The sequence below is a fragment of the Aulonocara stuartgranti genome, assembly GCF_965226115.1.
Source record: "Aulonocara stuartgranti genome assembly, chromosome: 7".
In the NCBI taxonomy this organism is placed as follows: Eukaryota; Metazoa; Chordata; class Actinopteri; order Cichliformes; family Cichlidae; genus Aulonocara; species Aulonocara stuartgranti.
Genome location: NC_138945.1, coordinates 15217996 through 15242150, shown reverse-complemented (window position 1 = coordinate 15242150; position 24155 = coordinate 15217996). Strand labels below are relative to the sequence as shown.

Here is a 24155-nt window from a genome sequence, read left to right as displayed (position 1 = left end):
ATTAGAGTGCTAAATTTAAAAAGAAAACAAAGATGTCTGCAACCAACACATTGGAAAAGCAGCGCTGTTATGTGATGGATGAAACCATGGGTAAACCATATTGTTTAAATATAGATGTAATAGTCAGTGGGTGCCCTCCATCTCCCCTCCTGCTGCTTCTCAGTTCCCTTTGCACAGAACATTTCGTCCCCCCAAAAAAGGTTTGAGGAAAAAAGAAATAAATATAACGACTACTCAAAACAAACCTGAATCAGTGGTTAATAAGTAAAGTATGTTTACAATGTTTAAAATGCAAAAACTGTAAACATTGTGTCCCTTTCTATGAAGATTTCATACAGTCAGCAGCTCTGTGAGGTTGCTGCAAGTCAGCGCACACATGACTGTGTTCACTGACTTTTATACAGTCAATGAGCTGTGCCAAGTGGTACTCTCCAGAGATAAAAAACATGAACCCAATGCAGAAGATCCTCTCGGTGCCATTTCAGGCTGGCTGCTAAATGGAGTCATTGTCCTTAGACTCCCATGTTAAAACGTTCAACTATACAGCACAAAAAAAAGCATATTAACAACCTGAATACAATTTTTGGCCTCTATGTATAGTCTTCCCATGTGTAACACATCTCAGTGAGTTTTTTTGTTGTTTTTTGTTAACAACACATCCATCTGAATACTGGAGTTGGGTGCATGACCGCATTGACTGACAGGTGATAGTGCGGTCATGTGTCTGCTAGGCCTCATCCACTATGTTGGAGCATTTTTAATGGTTTATCTGAATAATACTGTGATGTGCTATGTGGTGCAGACCATCCTAGAATTTACCATAAAACTGAAATATTTCATTAGTCTGTTACGTGGCGCTAATTAGCCTGTATGTTTGTTAATGGTTTTGCTAACCAAGCTAGCTAACGCTAACTGAGACCGTCTAGCTTCTTAATTCATGTTATTTAGTTGCAGTCAGGGTTGCTGTCTGTAATATCCTGCAGCTAGAAAGCCTTGGTGTGAGGGCCATCGCTGAAGAAAGAAGAAATGTTGTGCACGTGGTTTGTTGGCTTTGCAAGTGATGGTGCAGCTGCTGCGATGGGCTGATAGAGGGGAACAGTCACGCTCCTTCGTGGAAAGATCAACCATAACCTAACCATCATTCACTGCTTCATTTACTGACTCATTCATGCAGTGAGTCTTTTTTTTCCACACATTTATTGACTTCAAACTTGGACATCAAGACATCAGTGGAATAAGATGTCTTTATCGCTGTCTAGTGATTTTCATATGTGGGTAGAAGAGGGTAAAGTGCTGCAGGCACAAGAAAGCAAAAAAAAAAAAATCTGGCAACAAAACAGTGTGATTTCTCTGGAATCTACTATAGTGCAATATTTATTAATTCTTTCTTTAAACTAACAGTAATTTATGATAATGCATTTTGACATTTTTTTATATTTAATGTTAAATAAACGGTACAACTGGCCAAACAAGTGGAAGGATGGTTTAATGCTAGCATCTTAAACTGTTTGTATTGTTGCATTTGATTGTGAGTTTCTGAAGAAGAAAAGTTGAGATTAGAATTATTGCACATATTAATTAGATTTTTCGTTTAAAATTAGATTTAAAAAACCATTACAATGCGGTTATTTTTTTAAGAGCTGGGCGGGACTCAAGACCTCTGTGGTTACTGAATTATTTTCATAGCATTTTTCTGTGTTTTTATAATGAAAATCCTGTCAGAGATTTCTTCCTGTTAAGAGGGAGTTTTCTCTTCTCACTGTCTCCAAGTGCTTGTTCATAGATGGTTGGCTGGATGTTGGGGGTTTCTCTACATGATTTTAGTGTCTCTACCTTACAATATAAAAAAGCAACTTGAAGTGACTGTTACAATTTGGTGCTATATAAGTAAATTTTAATTGAATGTCACTTGCCTTATTTAAATTAGTTGATTTAGATCTAAACTTTTATCTATATATTAAATTACAGAGAATTTTGTTTGTTTTTTGTAAGCTAGCTAAACAGGCTTCAAGGTATGGTGGACCTAAAATGAAAAATTAGAAATAAATAAAGAATATTTCACAAAACAATAAAATGGAAACATATCCTGAATGCTTTTGTTTCGTGAAACCGTGTTCTTCGTCTTGTTTTGTTTTGTGTAATGATGCTGTTTGTCTCACCTCCAGGTCACCGCAGAAAAGTTATTGTCTGTAGAAAATTGTTTGGTAATTCATCCCATAGGAGTTGAGTTGCTCTAAATCAAACATACTAACCTCATGGGGCCACTAGGAAAAACAAATTACCAGTGTCACCAGGATTCATTGCAAAACACCCCCTCAGTGTCCTGTGATAATATCACAGCACTGGACTGGTTCAGTTTGCCTCGGCATTAGTAAATATAAAGTCATAGTGTAATTTAAACCTTAATATCTGAAGACTGTAAATGTGTTTAAACACCAGATTGGATATTACAAACGTAATTTGAAGTTGCCAAAAGCCGCTCTATATTTTTTAATAACTTGTGGTGGTGAATGAGTTATTATCACTGTTGTAGAATGAGCTAAACATCCACTGGGGGTTGAACCCCCTAACATTTTTTGCTACCCTAAACTAATATAAAGTGGATCTGCTGATATTTTGTGACCTCAAATTTATAACTGATCTTTAATATTAAACTGAGGTGATACATTTCACAAGGAAAGGGTTAAATCTAAATTTGGGATGACAAAATGTTGAGAGGTGTTTTCACCTCCGAAAGAAATAAAAAACTGGGTTACTACCCTTCAGCAAAAAGAAAGGCGTGCGTGGCCTTTTTCCATTTCTGGCCTCTTGAATAATTTCTTTAACATTACTTAAACCATTTTCAAGCAAATGAGTAGAAGATTACCACAGAGGCAGGTGATGTTGCCTCCTGGTAACATACAGATATCACTGGTCACCAATAGGTGGCATCCCAATCCAACGCCATAGCATCTTTGCTACAGTAAACACAAGTGACTGATAACACCTGAAGAGGAAATGTGGAGAGAAATCCAACGAAAACAACTCAAAATATCCTGAAGTCTGGCACTGAAAGAGAGAAGTGAAACTTAACTGGTAACAACTGCCAACTTATTTCTTAGAGCTAATAAACTAAAGAGTGTCTGTTTTCTGGGGCATATCTGACAACACAAAACACTCGGGGGGGGGGGGGGGGGGGGGGGGGGGCTGCCGAACTCAGACAGCCCCACAACAGCAAGTCAGACCACTGAAACAGGAGCGCTCTCTCTTGTTACAGGCCGCTTTGACCCCTCTGGGAGCCTTGTCAGAGTTGTGATTGACCAGCATGGGTCATCTATACTTTGCCAAGGGTGTCACGGAGTCATGTTGCTAGGAAATGGCATATTACTGCTGCCAATCACGCGCTGGCTGCGGTAACCTGAGCAACTGTCAGGGCTCCGTCTCGATCGCACGGAAAGCTGCTGCTAGTGGCTACAGTGTATATACATTACATCTCGACAGGCACAAATGTCGCCATTTTTCACGAAGCGCACTTGAACGCTAAATCTGGGAGCATTAAATCAGGATGCTTTAGCTTGAGGTTGACACGGAATAAGCTGGAGCTCAGCGGTAAAGCACACCCGACGTCGTCAATCAAGTAACTGTTTTCGCTGCAAGAATAGCTGCCTGTACACATCTGGATCACCTATACTGTCGCCTCGCTGACATATATGCTCAGAAGGGTTTACGCCTGCCTTTCACCACTTCACTTGTTTTTCCTTTAAAAGGTAGGAATCTGCAAAGTGGCAGAACTGGTCTGGGAAATGTTTCGGACACTTTTCTTGTCGGTACTGATTTTTCTGAGAAGTGCTGACATAAGTAAACGTCTTGTTATTAATCAAGAAATATCATTTGTCAGGTGTTGGTTGTCAAGTATTTCCAACAAAGGCAACACAGTGAATTAAACCTTGGGTTAACAAATGCACTACAAAAAGCTAATAAAGAGAAATCTTTGACTGAAAGCCATTCACATCAGAAATGAAGACAACAAAATATACATCTTCAGTGTTATTTATTTACTAAAATATGACCTCCCCTTTCATTGGATCCCACCACAGGGTGCTCCAAGTTTACAAAAAATATCACATCTCAGTCGATTTGCCGTGTGAAAATAAAAACAATCAAAAGAGGCGAGGAGCTCGGAGAGAGATGTGACTGTAACATTCATTCTCGGAGAAGTTTTAAGACACAACGCATACCACACCTGCCGTGTGTGCACTTGAAAACGAGGAGAGATTTATGTGGTAAACTTTACAGTCAGCTCCCCTTTTATAAAATAAATACAAGTTCTCAGTAGGAATAAAAGAAAAAAAAAACCAAGGAACCAAAACAGATGATCACAAACCACGGGGGCAAACCAAGTGTGTGCACTGCGCTGAGCTTACAGGCATCTGATGCAGGGAGAAAGCCACTGCAGTCACACTAACACCGATCCCGATGCTGGAGCTCGCTGCCATTTCAAAATCATCATCATCAACATTTGCAACGAGAACCCTGAAAATCCCAGAGCTGTCACGCAGCGTCCATCCATCAATCAGGCGAGTCCACAGGGTGGCAAGTGTCCTCTCAGAGCAGTTGCGCCTGCTGCAGAAGCATCCGAGCAATGTGCAGACATGCAAGAGCTGCGTGTCCACTGAATTTTAGCAGTAGGTCCTGGTTTGAAACAAGAAATCTTGTATAAACAGATAATGTATAAAGAACCAAGAAAAAAAAAGTTGAAGATGCTCTCAAGTTAAAATCCAGGAGTCGCAAGTCCCTCCCAGTTCCACTTGAAGCTGCTGCGAAGTCAAAGGAAGCAGCAAGTTGCAGTGATTAAAGTTAAAGTAACCATCAAGACGTTTTGGGGAGGGCGCTTATTAACGTCCTGGCTGAGCAGATGAACACACACACTCAATATGAAGCGACAGCCAGCAGATACTAAGCTTAGCGTACAGGCTGAAGATGGAGTGAACTCTGTGAGGGGCACGTGTTAACCTGCTCCTCAGCTAAAATCTCTGCTAGCTCGTTCAGTATTTTACCCCTTCTCCATGCTAAGCTAAGCTAAATGAACTGGCTTCATATTTAAAATAGAAATTCGCCAGCGGCGTCAATCTTCTCATCTGACTCTTAGCCAGGAAACAAATAAGCATTATTTCCCAACACGTTGAACCATTCCTCTAAAGATTTAAGTAGGTGGTGCATCACTGGTATCCCAGAGCCGACGCAGACCCCAGTCTTTGACTGTAGAGTGCGTAATGAGGGTAGTATGGACCTGTGGTGGGCAGAGAGTGCAGGGAGATGGAGGAGGGTCCAGAGGGGAGATGGACCTTACTGTAGGGGTGATAGCGAGCCAGACCCAGGCTGGGGGGAGCCCTGAGAGAAAGAGAGCTGTGCATGGAGCCTGGACTGTTCTGATGTGGGAGGTGAAGGTGGCAGGAGGCAGGCCCTGAGGAGGAAGCAGAGAGCAGCTTACTGTCCATCCCCACCGGCAGGGCTGTGTGCGTGCGGAGGTGAGCCAGGAGTTCGTCTGACGTTGCGAAGCGCTTGTCGCACGGCCCTCCGGCTGAGACCCAGTTGCAAGCGTGTGGCAGGGGATCGTTGGGGAGCATGAAGCCGTACGTGTAGAGGGGATGAGAGAGGGAGGAGGATGCACTGGATGACAAGGAGCTTTGGTGGAGAGAGTGGAGGGGGTGGGAGGGATACACCAGGGGGAAGCTGGATTTGAGGGTGGAGGAAGGGTCGTGGATGCAGGAGTTGCAGTTGCTTCCACCAAGATGGGATACACTTGGGTAACTTAGACAGTAGGGGTCCCTGCATAAACCCTGCATGAAGGAGGGAGGGGAGGCGCCCGTAAGAGGGCTGGAGCTTGGGTGCTTTCCTGGTACGCCCATGCTGCCCACGCTCAGGCTCGACTTGGTCGGGTCCAGCCCAGGAACAAACTGGGATGGGTAGCCTGCGTAGCCCCCCACTACAGATCCATGGTAGCCCATATTTGAGGAAGGCAGAGGGAAGAGCGGCTGGCTGGTCTTATAAGGAGAAATGGGCGTAATGTGTCCAGGGCCAAGGTTAGGCTGGGTGGGCTCTGCTTTGCCTGCGTCATGGTTGGAGCCTCCGTCAGAGCTTCCGTTACTGCAGTTTGTGCTGGCCCGAACGTGACTGGAGTTAGCGTGGTGCGGGCTGTCCGAGCTGGCCTTGTTTACCTCAGCGTCTTTTTTGGGATTTATGTTATTGTTGTTATTATTATTGCTGCTCGTGCTGGTGGGACTGCTCTGGTCACGTGCAGATTCACCAGTGGGACTCTGGGAGTGTGGGGCGTGCTGTCCACCTGGAGAGTGGCTCTGTTTGGAAAGCTGCTGAGCATGTCCCGGTGGGGTGCTGCTCCTGGCTCTGGAGCTGGGCGACACAGCGTGAGGCGGATAGGACTGCTGGCCACTGGTTGAATTTCCATTAGCGGTAGTGCTACTGCTGCTGGGCACCCTGAAGCCGACTTTGTCACTGCCGGAGCCGCTGCTGCTGGTGGCTCCGTCTCTGCGACATTCACCGCTGCCTTTGTTGTAGGGCTTGAAGCTGGATTTGTCCTCCAGGGCGTGGCGGTGCTCGCCGAGCTTCAGGCTGGAGACAGATGACCGACTGCTGGGCTCCTTGTCCCCCTGACTGCAGGAGGAGTTGAGCTTGGAGGAAGAAGGAGGGTCCGGTTTACCAATTTGAGAGCAGGTCTGAGCAAGCAGGGCAAGGGGACTCTTCTTTGCATCCAGCTACAACAAAATTAAACAAGTTTTACTACATTTTTTAAAGCTTTCCAAAAAAACTAAACAACAAAACACCCAGAAGTTTTGTGTGACTTTGTGTAGGCCTGCTGACAGTTATTATGTACCAAATGCTTTATTGCTCTGTGCATAAAATGCCAGAGGGGTCTTTGTAACTTCCTAGAAGTCAGGGGGGGGGGGGGGTGTTTAAGCTTTAAGCTTCAGATGATTACAAATAAATCAGCATTTTTAAAGCATAAAAACAAAGAAAAAAATGCCCTTCTGTAACATCGATTACACTGCACTCAGTGCCTTTGTTCTTTAGGAAAACATCTGACATTTGAGAACTTCACCCTGTGCTCTGGGAAGGTGGGATGGCTTCTTTTAGACACTAAAGTAGGTTAATACAAAAAAGCTATTCACTTAAGTGAAAATAATAATTATTATTATTACATCACATGTTAGCAGACAACAAAAGCAAGAAAAGGATTTGATTATCTAAACAAATCTTCATTAACTTTAACAATTTATCAACAAATCAGTTTTTAATTTTGGAGTAAATTGCGAATAGAATTAAATAGATATCAGTTTATCGCAGTGCGCGTGTGTGTGTCAGCGTGTGGAGTTAAAAAACACAGACCACAGCATATTATCAGCTCCCTGCAAATGCGGGATTGTTTTTATCTGTTGTCATAGCAGATTTCAGCCCTGTGTTGCGACATATCCACAGATCTGCAGTGTAAGAACAGTCCTCTCTACAAAGGAACGCTAAAAAAATAAATAAATTTAAAAAAAGTCCATAAATACCTCGATGCTCACTGGTGCGGGTGTTAGAGGCTGTAAATATTCCGGGTGTAGCAAGTGTCCGGTGTGCGCCGTCAACATCTTGATAACTCGGATAGGAAGCCGCTTTGCCTGTCGAAGTGGGTCCAGAGGGGTCAACAAAGAGAGCGCAGCACCGGGACGGGACTTCTTAGGAACGCTGGTCTCACTGAGCTCGATCCGCGCGCTAACTCGATCAACAGCTGATCCTGAAGGGAGATATTTCATTGGAGAGAGGGCGCAGGGGGTGGCCGTGGACGTGCGTTACTTTATTTAAAAAAAAACTTATAAAAAATAGTAATAATAAAATAAAGGATAAAAAATAATAATAAATAAAAATAATGATTCAAAATGGGTTTGGTAAATATAATCCAGCGGACATGAAACACAGACGGCCGTCCTTAAATGTCCCGAAGGACGGAGAAGCCTTTCAGCCCCAGTGCGCTACTTCATTTGGAGCATCCTCGTCCCAAACACGTCTCCTGTATTCCGACTTCAAACCCCACAAAATAAATAAATAAAAATAATAATAAAGTCCACAAAAAAGAGCACGGTGTCCTTTTTGGCAAGGCGCAAACGAGAAAAGAGCCACTTGAGAATCCGAGTGCTCGGGAAACGTCCCACTGCGTGTCTCCGTGCAGGACTTCAGCAGCTCACTGATCACAACTGGCGGACTTCAAAGTGCAGCAGCCGCCGTCCGTCCGCTGGGTGGCCGCATCGGTAATAAGCGGGGCGGGGAGGACGTTTGTGAAGGCGGAGCCACCTCGCTCTGCAAGTGACGATCGTTACTCTTTTGATTTGTTTATATGATCATCCGTGGGGGGGGAGTGGTGTCACAGGGTATATTTACTCAAATACTATACTGAAATATCATTTTCAAGTATGTGGAGGATATGGAAAGCCACGAGTGCCAAAAATGAATTAAACGAATAAGTTATGAAATATTTAATTAAATGTGTCCCGAGTTTATTAAATTGGGAAATAAATAATTGATGATTAAATAATTATTCGTAGAATTATTTGATTAATTCATCATCATCATCATTTATTTATATAGCACTTTAAAAACACACCTGGTAGACCAAAGTGCTGTACAATACTAATATGCACATAGTAATAAAACCAGACATAGCAATAAAATTAAAAAATAAAATAAAATATATAAATATCAGTTACCCACAGAGTTAAAAGCCAGGGAATAAAAAGAGGTTTTTAATAAAGACTTAAAAACTGGCACTGATGTAGCCAAAGCATCTGCGCTGCAACAGAGAACACTCGGTCTCCTCTAAGTTTCAGCCGTGACTTTGGCACCGAAAGCAGCAACTGCTCAGCTGACCGAAGGGAACGAGTGGGGACGTGGGGCTTCAACAAGTCAGACAAATAAACAGGTGCCAGACCATTTAGAGATTTAAAAACCAATAAAAGGACTTTATAAAAATCGTGCCGCAGCATTTTGCACTAATTGCAAGCGTGACAAAGTGCCCTGCCCAATTCCTATTAAAAGAGAATTGCAATAATCTAAGATTTGTGATCGAACTCTTTAGTTGGAAAGTCAAAGCTGCAAGATCAACATCTGGAGTATGAGAAAAACAATTTGGGCCAAATACAATCGATCATTAAAATTTAAAAGGTTTTTTGCCATCCATGCTTTGACATCAGTAAGGCAGTCAAGCAGAGGTCGACTTGGGAGACTATCAGAATGACTAAAAGGTAAATAGAGCTGGCAGTCATCTGCAGATGGAATGGCACTTTATGTTTTCGGAAAATCGCGCCAAGAGGCAAAAGGTACAGTGAAAACAATAACGGCACAAGAATAGATCCCTGTGGCACACCCCACAGCAGAGGGGCCACAGAGGATGAAGACGACCCCAACTTAACACAAAAGGTCCTATTTAAGAGATAGGACTTTAACCACAAAAGTGCCGAACCAGAAATTCCCACACAGTGCTGTAAGCGGGAGATCAGCACTGTGTCAAATGCAGCGGTCATGTCCAACAAGACCAGCACTGTATATTTACCACGGTCTGTCACTATCAGGATGTCATTCATAACTTTTACGAGGGCTGTCTCCGTACTGTGAAATGGCTTAAAGCCGGACTGAAAGATTTCTGACAATTTAGAGTCATTCAAGTAGTCCATCGACTGATGGACTATAACTGATTAAGAACATGCAGTTAATTATTGAATGATGTGTTTATTTAATTCATTTTGGCACTCATGGTTTGTGCACAGCTAAATCTGAACTGGACCACAATACCAAAGGGTTCTGTTGACACCATGCTAATTATTATGGCTCTGAAGAATAACAGTTGTATAAATTTTTATTAGATAAAATCATAGTTTTTAAAGATACATATACAAATGAGCAGAAAGTAGCTGTTTGTGAACAGATATATGCATATATAAACTGCTAGTCCATGGTTCCTATACAAACCCATGTGCATTAAACAATATGCCCATACAATTTAGTGACCGTTTTGTTGTTTTTGTTTATTAAAAACTTAGAGAACAGGATGTCTCAAATACTAAATGATGGTGTGAGTTTGCAAAAACAGAAGTTTTTCCACAGTATTATAGGATGTTGCTTTGGCACTGCACAAGTACTCTATAAAGCATGGATTAAACTGTTACCAGGAGATATATTTAAAAAAGTTCTGTGATATTATTACCCCCATTTGGGGTGGGGGTAATAATCTAAAGCAAAGAATAAAGTAAAACTTTTTAAAGCAAACACAACAGTGAAAACCTTTTGTGTTTGTGGAATCAAACTATGGAATAGTCTTTCAGCAGGTCTGCAGCAATATTCAAACATTTTACAGTTTAAAAAAGGATTTCAAGAAACAATTTATTTGTATTTAAATTTCCATATTTAGTGTACATATGCATATACATTTTAAAGTGAAACGTGTCTACTTGTGTCCATTTGTAATGTGTCAGTTGTAGCAGAATTAACTTGTCATCTTACTTGCCTGTGATGGTCCCTTCATAGTTTTTGAAACTGCACACAACTTTCAAGCTCCCTCACACTCACCGTTCCACATGCTCAATTACATTACAATCCACTCTGATTAGTTAAGAAGAACCTGCCATAATATGGATCAGTGTAGTGGCTGAATAGGCCTATTTGCTGTACACCAGCACAAACACACCAATAAGGCAAGAAATTCCACATATTAACTGTGAACAAGGCTCATCTGTTTATCAAGGACCATTCCAGGTGACAGCCTCATGAAGCTGCTTAAGATACAGCTGATAGCGTGCAAAGCTGTCATCAAGGCAAACTCTGAGGAATCTGAAATATGAAACGTGTTTTGTTTACACAGTTTCTCACACTGCAAAATTCCATGTGTGTGATTTGATGATGTGGATGTCTTCCACTATGTTCTACAGAAAATACATATGTAGAGTGAAGAAGAAAAATGTGGGCATTTGTTTATGCACAGATGGCCTTACATATGACTACAGAATAGTTGGGCATGCAGAGGAGTTCATGGCCTACTCAGTAACTGCAAGGTATCAGGTCCTGCGGCTGCAAGCTCAAATCTTCACCCTGGTTTTTGCCAAATATGGCAATGCATTGTGACCAAACATCTCCAAGTTGGTTTCATCAGTCCAAAGGACATTAGTCCTGAAATCCTGTGCTTTGTTCAGGTGAGACGTTTGCAAAGGTTTGCCATGTTGCCATGCTCTTTTCACAAACACAGAGGCCTTTCTCCTGGCAATCTTTCCAAACACGCCACACCTGTTCTGCCTTTTTCTAATTGCACGGTCATGAACTTTAACATTTAACATGCTAACTGAAGCCTGTAACTAGAGTCTAAGGTGTAGCTCTTGGAGGGGGAGGGGGTTTCTTGGACTTTTTTTGAGCCCTGCTGGTGAATTTGCTGGAAGTCCCAATAAATTCACCCCATTTAATCAAATCTTGAGGCACAACATGATCCCAGAAAAAAATCAATTTAAATTCATTTAAATTTATGCATAATTACTTTGTTTTACGGTGTTTTCTTCTTTTCCCCTTCCATTAATAATTTCATAACCTCAGATATTTCTGTTGGCCCATTGGTGAAGCTTAACCCAAAGGTCAGAAACCACTAACTGTAGGGGGAAAAAAGAACTCCCTCTAAAGCTGCTTCAATATTTAATTAATGATAATGTATTACTCACAGGGCTGACCTTCTGTTGGATGAATACGTTACTTCTGATGCTATAAGTTTGTTATATCCTGCATTTAAGACATTTATATGATGGAGGTTAAGTAACTGGATAAAGTATTCAAACCATTTACTTAAAGTAACAATGCAACACTCCAAAACACTCCATTAACATTATTAACAGAATCCATAAAAAGAGTTAAAATAAAAATAAACCAAAAATGTCTTGTTGGAAAAACAACCAACCAAGAGGTTGGGCTATTTCAAGGAGTAGGTCAATAAATTTAAGCAGTTGTGAGATGATTAAATGGAAAGTAAAAATGAGCAAGATAAATTTCGATTAGATTTTAATACAGTGTTGACTTTTTCGCATATACTGAACATTTGTAGAACTTTGTTGAAACAACATTTTCCTACAGGGTCACAATCTAAGGATTTCCAACCACGATTTTAATCTTACAAATTACATCTTCGAGTCTTACGATTTTATGGAAGAAACTGAAAACAGTACGGTAAACTAAATGTGTTTATTTTACTGTATACAGGAGTTTATAACTCTTTGACTTTGTTTTCCATAAATGGCAAAAGAACTTCCAAAGTAATACTGTAAAAATATTTATTTTGGCAGACAAATTAATAATCTGCATCTTCAAATCAGATAATTATATGCTCTAAACCCCTGGACAGATGTTATCCTTCATTTTAAGCCAAAATTGCTTAATCTATGGTTTCCTACATCTCAATTTGCACAAACATAAAGGCTGAAATTGGTGGGCATTTTTCCAAAGTCGTGTCAACAATTAATGATTAAAAGAAAATATCTGATAATCGAACTTTTTTGAGGTCATGGAAAAACAAGTTTGTTTAAGCAACGAAGTAGACGCTCTGTGGGGACCACAAAATCCCAACCATTGGATCATAAGCTTGTGTGCAACAAATATTTGGCATGTGGCGTTTCAGCGTTTAAATAAAACCAGACAATCACGAGCAAATTTGGAAGACGAAACTTTAGTCAAATGCCAATTCGAATCGTATCATTTCATGAAACAAGGATCAAAGGGAAGGGCGAGAACTTTCACCGAACACAAGAAAATAGTCTGCTGTCAACTTCGCAGAGAGGGATACCATGAGTCTGCTGGGACGCGGTTCAGAAACCTCTTATTAAAACTAAAAATGCTCTTTTGTGAGGGTAATGGTGCAGAGAACAAAGTGTGCAGACACATGAGTCATCTTTCAGTTGACGACAAGCAAAGCATTGCGTAAAAGGACAAAAACCAAAAGGGGGTTTGTGAGTCCAGATGCTTGTTTTTCATTGCCAGAGATCACCATGCCTCCATTATTGCCAACAGCATCATTCTAGAAAAAGGAAAAGGAAAAAAGAGCCCATATTTATGTCCTTATTTTTCTTGTCTTGTCACACTGGTGCACACAGTGTTCACCATTAACTTTGGGTACACTGTAAATATAAACAAAATAAAAGTCATGGGTTGTGGGTACTGTATTTCTAAAAGTTAGTGCAAAATCCCCAATAACCGATGGTAATATTTTAACACTGATTCAATAATTTGCACATCGTTTAGCATATTAACATGCAGATATTTATGAACTACACTATTATGGTGGGGATGCACGGCATCAATGCGTTAATGAGCTAACCGCGCTAATGCATCGACACCGTGCAGCCCCATGCACGGGGCGATCCGCGGTAACTCGTTAACGGAGATTTGCCACATTAATGCAGTTATAGCGTTAACGTCACTTTAACAAGATTAACGCTGACAGCACTACAAAGCATGGATCCATCCTGCAGTGTATCAGAAGTTCAGGCTGGTGTTGCTGATGTAAGAATGTAGGTGTATTTTTGTTGGATATTTTCTTGGATAGCACGGTGGCACGGTGGTTAGCACTGTTGCCGCACAGCAAGAAGGTCCTGAGTTCTGTATGGAGTTTGCATGTTCTCCCCGTGTTTGCGTGGGAGCACTCCAGCTTCCTCCCACCGTCATGCAGTTTGTGGGGATAGGTTAATTGATTAATCTAAATTGCATGAATGCAGGAATAAATGTGAGTGCGAATGGTTGTCTGTCTCTGTGTGTTAGCGACAGACTGGCGACCTGTCCAGGGTGAACCCTCTCGCCCTATGACAGCTGGGATAGGCTCCAGTGCCCCCCGCGACCCTGAAAAGGACAAGCGAATGGATGGATGGATATCCTGGCACACTGAGCATCATTTATAAACCACATTGCACTGGTGATTGTAATTTGATCTCTAAATATGGAGATATGAAATGTTTATATCTGTATGGTGTCCAGAAAAACCGGATCATGTATGTGCTGTGCAGTAAATCTAATAGCGTGACCTACTTCTTTTCTTTCTTTCTTTTTTTTGCATATCTCTGTCATTGCATACTGCATACAGTATGCTGTACAGGGTATTATTACAATAATAAAAGTAAACACATGGAGCAAACATAATAGGCAGCTGAGAGAAGACCACATACTTAATGCTAACCCTTCTAAAGTGTACCTGTCTGTTTACAAGCTGCTTCACATTGAGTCATTCTTATTCCATTAAGACTTCAAATGTCAATTTACTTTGCATTTGCTTTTAACCTTTTGCTTCAACTTTTAGGTTTGCGTTTACTTTTGACGTGCAGAGTGACACATCGTTTGTCTTCTGGCTTTTGCTCTGAGCAACTCTACACACACAAAAATCAATAAAGTATACAGAACGTGTCACAATGCAGTCTAATTTCTTTTATTAATTTATGCCACTTTCACCAGTGAAGAAAAATGTGATAAAGACAAATCACCTCCATATTAATGGTTATATAAATCTGGAATGTTAATAACTTTATTGCATTACCGCCTGCTGACTGACTTTGCAATGAGCTAATTTTGTTAACCTAATTATACAATGAATTGGTTAAAGTACTTAAAAATTATGGCTGACAAGAACTATTAGCAGAAGCCCAAAATAGTCTGAATCTAAGGGGCTTTGATTCTCTGAATCCTTTGCAGCCTCAATTGAGTGCAAAATCATTCCTAATCCTTCATAACCTGTGGGCAAAAGGCTGCATAATGTGAATTAGCTGACGGATTTTTGTATATATCTCGCAGGGTCCTCCTTAATCTTCAAAAGCAATGGTTCCCATGTAAATATAAAGAGAGGGTGATAAGTTTATTCTTGTGTTCCTTCTAGAAATGTTGTCAACTATGAATATTTCTTTTTTTTGGCATTCCTTCCAGCTCTTGCTAGTGATCTAAAATCTGCTACAGAGCTGTGGGTTTTATTCTCCCAAAGGTCCACATGTGGAACTGTTGCAGAGAGCCACATCAGTAAGTTGAATTAAGTTCTTCTTAATATTAATTTTATATCTTTAAAAGTGTAATGGTGTGGTCCCCCACAACTGTCAAAGTTTCTCATGTGGCCCCTTGAGAAAATTAATTGCCTACCCCTGAATCAGCAGATCCCTAAAAAAAGCAAATATTTGGTTAGAGTAGCTGGTACCTTGAACTCATGGATTAAACAGCAGCACAGCTACTCACAACCATCCATCAATGTCACATTTGTGATAAGAAGTAGAGAATGGAAGCACCATCTCATCAGGAAACAAGGTCAGAGTCTGCACCACTGTGGAGCACACAGCAGGGAAACCAGAGGAGCAGTTTGATGTATGTGTTGGTAAAACAGTCTAATGGTGGTAGGGAAGTACCAATAGGAGAAAAAAGTACACAAGTCATTACAAGAGACTGAGAAAACATTAAGACAGTCATAGGATTGTGGTGCTATACAAATACAGGCCATTTAGGATAATTAAATTGAATTTTATTTATAAAATGCCAAATCACAGCAATAGGCACTTTATATTGTAAGGTTAAGACCCCACAATAATACGGAGAAAACTCCAACAATCGGATGACCCCCTATGCACAAGCACTTAGTGACAGCAGGAAAGAAGAACTCCCTTTGGACAGGAAGAAACCTTCAGCCAGCCAGGCTCAAGGAGGGGCAGCGTGGCAAAGCGCTACATCCAGGTCAACACTTTCAGCTTTTTGGGATTTCCTTACCTGGATGATGGAGCGCGCGTCAGGTCATATTAAATATAACCTTTAAACAACTAATAACAGGCAACATCTCAACCACATATCCAAGGCATCAAATGCTGCTGTTCTGTCAGGTGATGCTAGTGTTGCAGTGTCTTTAAATTTGGTGCCTTAGTGAACAGGACACAGCAAAATGGGGTGCTGTCAATTGACAGTCGCCTTTTAAAGAGTTATCAGATCCTTTGCAGAGTGATAAAGTCCAAATTTGCAGAAGTTTTTTTGCTTTTACTATCACTGGGTAGACTTAAAGAAAAAAAAAAGCATTGTGGCTTGGGTTAAAATATACACATTAACATTATAAACCCATAGGAATATATTAAGTGTGGTTATGTTGTGTTTTGGTTCCTAGAATTTCGCCAGAACTACTACTAAAATAATACTTATTATTACTTATTATATGTATATTTTAAAGTAATCACATCAAGCAGCATGGAGCAGGTGAGGGGCGCAGGAAGTCAGACAGAGGAAGACAGTACAGAATCTAGATCAACCTTCAAAATAAAAGACCCCAGGCAGACTAAACATTGTGGTTTCTGCATTGCGTTTAAAATGTGTTTTTCTTTAAAACATATTAAATGGAAAAAATCCAATATAAATAATCTTAAACTTATAATGGAATAAAATACATAAATATACCCGTGAGCCCTCCAACACAGTATATACAGTCTTGTATATCAATTCCAAGGTAGCAAAAGTGTGGATGTATTCATAATATAAGTTGGAGAATGTTTGTGGAGCGAGGAAAGACAAAAGGTAGGTGAGCAGAGAGGAAAAAATAGCCAAGGTCAAATACTAACAAAGAGGTCCCAGAAAACAATCAAGCTCTTCTCTTTAACCTTCCATGACTTTCCTTGAGGTTGATCATTAACAAGCTGTGGCACAGCCAGCGATAACTACTTCCTGTTATTTAATTTAAAATGACTTTCCTCTTGTTCCCTTATCTCAAAATAATCAAAGGAGCAACACTTGGCAAAACAATGGAACTAAAATTGAAAGACAGACTAAAACAACTATTAAAGAGCCCCTCTACGACACCGTATCATAAACATTGTTTGCACTCTGCTAAAAGCCAAAGACTGATTGATAGTCTATTCTTTTTTGTCTTTGATGTGGTAACCCTGTGCAAACACAGCAGATATGACCTCATTATTATGGAGTTTTCATTCTAAATCAAGATTAAGTGAAATTGATTAAGAGAATTGCCTGCATACATGTATGTATATACCTACTCTCATTGCAGATTACAATATTATAGACCATATAGCCCAAGGAGACTCACGTGCCAGCCTGCCCATGACCACTACAAACATGTAATCCCACACCCACCTTAAACTCATCTGTCACTCCTATGGCACCTTCTCGCTGTCCTCATACACGTCCTGCACCGCCCTCACATAAAAAAAAAGCATGCAAAATTGCACCAAAAAAATCTGCGAAACAGTGAGACAGCGAAAGGTGAAAGGTGTTATAGCGAGGGACCACTGTATTTATCAATAATATTTATAAATAATATTTATTTATAGATTTATATATAATATATATAATTTATACTTCTCATAAGCATATGAATACTGTTCAGCAATGAAAATGAATTCATTGGGCAATTAACCAGATTTGTCATCTTAATGCTTAAATTTTATTAAAGACTGTTTTTCAAACTGTTTTAAAATGTCTTTCTTACACATTTAAAGCGAAGCAGCTCTTCTGTACACACCTAGATGAGCGTGCAGGAGATTCACACTCTCAGAAGCACAGATGCATTTTTCCTGTGGGTGGAACGATCCAGGGAGATGAGGCTGCCAGCGGATGCCAGCCTGCAATCAGATTTTGCTCTGCTGTTCACTGAAATCTGACATCAAAGATGTTTTTTCACACCCCTCGAGATTTGGTGCTTTTTCCCTTTTTTTGGGAGGAGATCTTATTCCAAAAACTCTGAGCTGCCTGCTGGCGACGGTACTCTAAAATAAAAAGGTTGGAGTGCCAAAGCAGGAATTCTGTTTTAACTGATTTGATGGAATTATGTAGACCGTTTAATGCAGCTTGTTTTATCTAAGTTGAATGATACAACTTCCCAACGATTATTGTGAAAATAAGGGTGCAATTGAAAGACTAATGCATAATTCCCAAGACAGGATTAGAACAAATTATACTGAGCATTTCAAGTTACTAACTTACATAACAACATGTGGGATTAGGCTGAGTTAAAGCTATTATAGCAAAAACCAGTGATCTGATCTTCTTTTTGTTGGCAGACTATTTGTGGTGCATTTTAGGAAAGGCTAAATACAACAGGTTTAATTTAGTTATTCACTAAATTTATTCCAAAAGTGATTCCTTTAAAATACTTTTTAAAAATTTGCAGTTATAGCCTTTTTCTGTTCTGTGCAGGGGTGTAATTTCCCAGGGGGTTAGGGGGTTATGACCCCCCCTAATAATCAGACCCAACCAATATAATACCCCCCCCCCAATAAAACACTGAGTTATCTTGCATAAATAGGCTGTTGAATTTCTTTACTCATTTCAGGTATTACCAGAAAAATAGTTGCGTGTTTAATTATCTGGGAATTTACCTTGATTTATTTATTTATTTAGACAGAGATCTTGACCCCCCCCAATGTTCAGCACAAAGTTGCGCCCATGGTTCTGTGTATCTTTCAGTTTGAATTCTAATGTGAGTAAGCAATACTAAATGAACTAGCACTAAGAAACCATAACAAGGTCTTACCAGACTGATTTTAGAAAAAATCCATTCTCGACTGGACTGAAACTAAGATACTAATACGAAGTTTAGAGAAATTTAGAAGAAATCGCTAGATCAGATAAACTCTGCTCACAGTAGTCATTTTACCTGGAAATGTGGTTCCTGACTCTGAATAGGGGGGCATTTGTTTTCTACAATGAATCTAAATCTCTATAAAAAGTGTAAACTGTGCAGGAAGGGGGAAGCTTGAACAAATAAAAGGTGACCTCACACTAGGTGACCATGCCAGACTATGACCTCCAAAGGGCAGTTCATTTGACTAATGTGTTTGTTGCATGCCAAGACACAGTATGTTCAACTGCTTGAAGATGTGGGTATGTATGGGATGGGAATTGTGGTGGTGGTGGTGTTGGGGGATGGGGTGGGGTTATGGCGTTATTTTTGTGCCACTATTCTGAGCGCAGGTGAAAAAAATTTGAGCGTACGTAAAAAAAGTTTGCAGATGCAACTGTTGCTCGCAATGTGTTGCTTGCGCTCTCAATATTTCTGCCCGTGCACGCTCAACTCTATCTCTCTACACCGTTATAGTTGTGCCACAAAACCAGCCAATCACAGACTTGGATGCAAAAAAATCTGATTGGCTGTTTTGGTCTCCAATCAGCTCGAAATGACGAAATGCAATATCCCAGAATCCATTTCATCCAAAACTAAAACAAGGCAGTGGCGGAGGAACACAGAGTGGTGGAGTTTGAAATATTACTCTGTCTGGGTCACGAAATAAACTTTTAAGATATTTTCAGGAGAGAATGGTGCTGTGTAAACTTCAAATACCTGCTCGATTTATCAAGACATCACATATTTGCAAAAGTGCTCTAACGTTTTCGGAGATGCCTGTTACCCACCAGCTGACCGGGTGGTCACTCGGGTTAAACATAATATATAAGGCTGAACTGACAAAAAATCGGCCGACTACACCACCAGGTATTATAGGAAAAACCATAAAGCCTTTGAACTAAAACAAACGCTGTTGTGTGTGTGTGGATAATAGCAAACACTGAAATACATTTTTTGCAAGCAGCAATGAATTTTGTTCACTCAAATTCAGCTTTTTTTCCGCTCAAAATAAATTTCTCCTCAAAATACAACACTTGCACCTGCAAACTTTTTTTTACGTGCGCTCAATTTTTTTTTTTTACCTGCGCTCAGAATAGTGGCACAAAATTAACGCCATATGGGGTTTCATGCCTGGTATGAGCACATCATAAGTAGGAAGACTTTTGCTAAACCACAAAAACAATATCTCTCTTCAAGGCATTTTAACAGTCTTCCAGACCTTTTCTTGACAGTTGCAGGGAAATTGATTGTGACAGAACAACCCTGGAGGCACTAAACAAAGGTTTCCTTTGCACCCTGTTGCCTTTACCACGTAATCATTTACAACTGATCTTCTGTTCAAAACAGAGGCAAAGTGGAGGTCAGGCTTATCACAATTGTCAGGGTTTATGTCACTGACTTATCTAAAGCCAGTGTTCATCGTCTGGGAAAATCTCACCAAAAGGGTTTATGAAAGGGATTGCCTACATTTTTAAACAACGCCTGTTCATGGAGTTTGATCTCTACAAGTCTCACGTGCAAGCAGTCATTTGATGTGCCACAGCATGAATCACATTAGGTATTAAAAGTGTGGATGTGTCCCTGCAAATAGACAAGAAAGTCAATTCTTAAATAACTAAACAGAAACTTATCCTGTATTTGTTGATTACTTTGACATATCCACTAAGAACGAAGTCGATTGTGGTGACAACCAGTCAGTTTGTAACTGTGCCAAAATTCCACTGCAGTCTTTAGGATGTAGTTGTGGGGATGGGTGATGTGGATACAATTTACATATGTTCTGTAACCACCTGACATGCAGCCAGCTGGAGATTGTTAAAGTGTTATGGAAAACAGCTTTTAGCCAAATTATGAGAACTGTTCTGTCCAAAAAAAATAGAACAGGCAATCACACTACCACGCTTGACTGTTGGGATGAATTGTTGTGTTAGTTTTACGCCAGATATAACGCGACTCAACCTTCCAAAAAGTTAAACTTTTGTCTCGTCAGTCCACAAAAATCTTTCCCAAACGTTTGGGGGATCATTTGGGGATGTCAAATGTGAGACGAGCCTTTATGTGCCTTTTGGTCAGCAATGGTTTTCTCCTCCCCTGGATGCCATTTTTGCCCAGTCTCTTGCCTATTGTTGAATCATGAATGTTAACTGAAGCAAGTGAGACCAGCAGTTCTTTAGATGTTGATCTGGAGTTGATTACTTCTTACTGGGCTGACCACTCTGAAAAGGTTCACCACTATTCCAGGTTTTCTCCATTTATGGATAAAAGCTCTCACTGTGTTTCGCTGAAGTCCCAAAGCCTTAGAACTGGCTTTCCAGGCTGATAGATGTTAATGACTTTGTTTCCCACCTGTTACCCTACTTCACTTTTAGCCAGGTTCAATTTATGTGATTTTTGATTTAACAGGACTGGCAGGTACTCTTGCTTTTTCTGTCTAATATTAAAATTGGTTTGGTGATCTGAAGCTTGTAAGTGTGACAAATATGCACAAAGATAAGAAATCCCGATTTTTCACTGTAACTTAACTGAAACTTTGCCTTTTCCCCCCATACAAATGAAAAAAAAAATACTTGTAATGCCAGTCAGTCAAATGAAAGTCTTTTGAGTTGTAAATGTGTTCTCTTTGAGCCATTTAAAATTGGTAATGATTCCTTGTGCTAATGATGAGAAAGCAAGTAACAGAGGAGTCAATTGCTCTCATACTGGATCCCATTAATCCTGGGCCTGTCTATGAAATCAAAGAAAAAGCAGTTAGCTGTAACAGAGCACTGGACCAGGATCTCTGTCACATATTGATTCATCCTGTTCAATAAGCCGCTTTGATGGAAAAACCAGTAGGTTGTTTAAACAGAGCAGAACGAGGGAGAAAATGAAAGAATGAGAGGAAGCAGCAGAGATGACTCTGTCCTTTGAATGTGCCCCACTTTGATGGCTTTATTTACTTAACCCTCAGCACAACCCTCATTCATAAATGTCAAGAATGAATCCATGCACCATTTAGAAACCCAAATGTGAACTATGCCAAACGTAGGCTGTGTTCCCGCATGCATACAGCCACATAATCACTGGTCAGTGGCAACCATTTCCACCCTTAAAACACACCATTACAGAGGAGGGATGAATTTCAGCATTCGTCCCACATCTGTCATCGCTCCACACACCACACGCCTCCTCTGCTCTCCCTCAAGACATGCCAGCAACACAGACAAAGTCTGTCATCACACTTGACTTGTGGTTTAACAGACTATGGCAACACTAGAAGGTGGTAAATGAGATTGCTTTCTTTATTTGTACTTCTGTCTTTCCAAATAAATCAAACCAAGAGCGTGCATGTTGCACATTTTGCCTAATGCGGAGCCAAATAAAATCAAACTGCCCTGCAGTTACTCTCTGTTTTCTACAGGGAAAACTCTGCTTTAATTTCAAATTCTCTTGGACATACAGTTTGTCCCTTAGGCAAAGGTGTCGAGTTTCAGGCTTCGTGACAGAAGAGGGAAGCTGAGTGGGAAGAAGGCAACCGTATTGCGCCTGTCAGTCAGAGAGGAGGGGGGGAGAGAAAGCGCAGTTGTCAAACCACTTGTCAGCCTTTGATGTTAGAAAGGACGGAAGAGCTCAATTAAAAGGCCATTATTGTGTAAGTAAATCAACGCCTATCAGCCACGTCACCTCAAACAAACAATCTTACCCGACTGCTGCAGCACTCTTAGTTTATTTTCTGCTTGATTTTTGACTGCAGAAGTCCGCACAAAGGACGCAGTTCATGCTCGGCTGCAAACTCGAAGAGGATGAGGAATTATTTCACAGTAAAGTAGTATTTTTGTCTTCCTGTTGTGCGTGGTAATTATTTACAGTATATTTTACCGCTGTTCCTGATGCTTAAAAATGTCACGAATCATGAATTATTCCGCTAATCAGCCAACACCCCCCCCCCCCACACACACACACACACACACATCCACCCCACCCCCTCTCTCCTTTAGTTAGTGATGACAAAATGCTCTATTTAGGAAGTTAGATTGAAATGTCTGGGGTCTAATTTATCTCTCCAGGATGAATACATGAATTTGAAGTAGTGCCATATTTCACACAGAGCCCCACCACTGGATGGAATATTATTACCACTGCCCCAGAAAGTTGAGGAAGGAACCGTTTTTCACCTGAACAAGCATTACAGTGTCATGTTGAACATTATTCACCGTGCGCAGAAGCCGTCTGACACACCGTGAAATATTTTCTGCGCTGACCTCAGATTTCTACTGAAGTAGGGCAGTTTCCCCTCCAGCTCCAAGCCCACAAGAACTTTAGAGGGTGAGATGCTGTCGTGATTTTCCACAGAATCATAAATACACATTACTCCTGATATGTATGAAGAATGGATCACTCTTTCCCCTCTGTTCACCTCCCACCGATTCTCTACCACTTGCGTTCAGTTACTCATGCAGGATGTTGACTCAGTTATTTCTTCTTTTTTTCCCCTCGGTGTCACTCAGCTTATTGGCAGAAACATTGATAACACATCTGGTAAAAATATCACAACTCTGTTGTTTAGTACGCACATATAACCCCTGGAAGTCGAAATGGATCTCTACACAATTTGTTTGCTGCTGGTTTCACAGTTTCACAACACCTTACATTACAGCCCACAGCATATGGTGTAATTACTTCAAATTTCCAGGGGAAACAATGACAGTGGGAGAACGATCACCTTATAAAAATGTGGGAACGTGCTATGTTTGAAAGTTCTCTACCTGAAATGAAAACAAAAGCCACGCACTGGTGAAGCTGAGAAAAAAGTAAGGTGTTTTTTGCAGGTATCACACGTGGCTTCATTACAAGGAGGTTAAATGTTTGATTAAACACTCCTCAAAATTTTTTTAACAGATCTCAGGGGGAAAAACACCACATGAGGCCGGTGCATTGTCATGCACCAAAAGGAATCCGGGACCCACTGCACCAGTGTAGGGCCTGACAATGAGTTGAAGGATTTCATCTTGAAATCAGGGTGCTGTTGCCTAGCCTGTAGAGGTCTGTGCATCCCTCCATGGATATGCCTCCCAAGACCATCACTAACCCACCACCAAACCAGTCATGCTAAATGATGGTACAGGCGGCATAAAGTTCTCCGCAGCTTCAACAAGAACTTTCAGTTTTGTCTTATGTGATCAGGGTGAACCAGCTCTCATCTGTGCGGCATTAGTGGACCTGCCAATTCTGGTATTCTATGGCAAATACCAACAAGGTGCCACGGTCCTGGGCAGGGTTCATTGGAAGAGATTGGGATACCCACATGAACTCTATTTCTGATTCACACTAGTGTCTGCGGTGGGTTGCAGGTTACAGGATACAGGTCCTGCTGACAGGTTAGGACCTTCTACGGTCCTGTTAGGCAGTTGCTCTAGGACAGCCTATCTCCTGAAATCTCCTCCATGCGCTTGAGACTGTGCTGAAAGACACAGCAAACCTTTTGGCTGTCGCACGTATTGATGTGGCATAACAAAGGAGCTGGACTACAATATAATCTCCG

The 24155-nt window shown here is 40.8% G+C and overlaps 1 protein-coding gene across 1 annotated transcript; it reads right to left on the bottom strand.

The window, feature by feature from the left end:
• Positions 1-4013: 4013 nt before the first annotated feature.
• On the bottom strand, positions 4014-8370 carry LOC309711488 (zinc finger protein 703-like). The gene is made up of 2 exons (XM_082541840.1): positions 7551-8370; positions 4014-6752 (listed from the first exon to the last, which is right to left on the bottom strand). Exons 1-2 carry the CDS (start codon positions 7791-7793, stop codon positions 5199-5201), a joined length of 1797 nt encoding a protein of 598 aa, XP_082397966.1. The 5' UTR covers positions 7794-8370; the 3' UTR covers positions 4014-5198.
• Between the last annotated feature and the right edge of the window lie 15785 nt (positions 8371-24155).

Bases quoted from the DNA above. Each gene is read 5' to 3' on its own strand.
- LOC309711488 (XM_082541840.1), bottom strand. From the start codon at position 7,793: ATGAAATATCTCCCTTCAGGATCAGCTGTTGATCGAGTTAGCGCGCGG. The intron at 6,753-7,550 runs GTATTTATGGAC...ATTTTGTTGTAG, and splicing joins CCGCACCAGTGAGCATCGAG to CTGGATGCAAAGAAGAGTCC.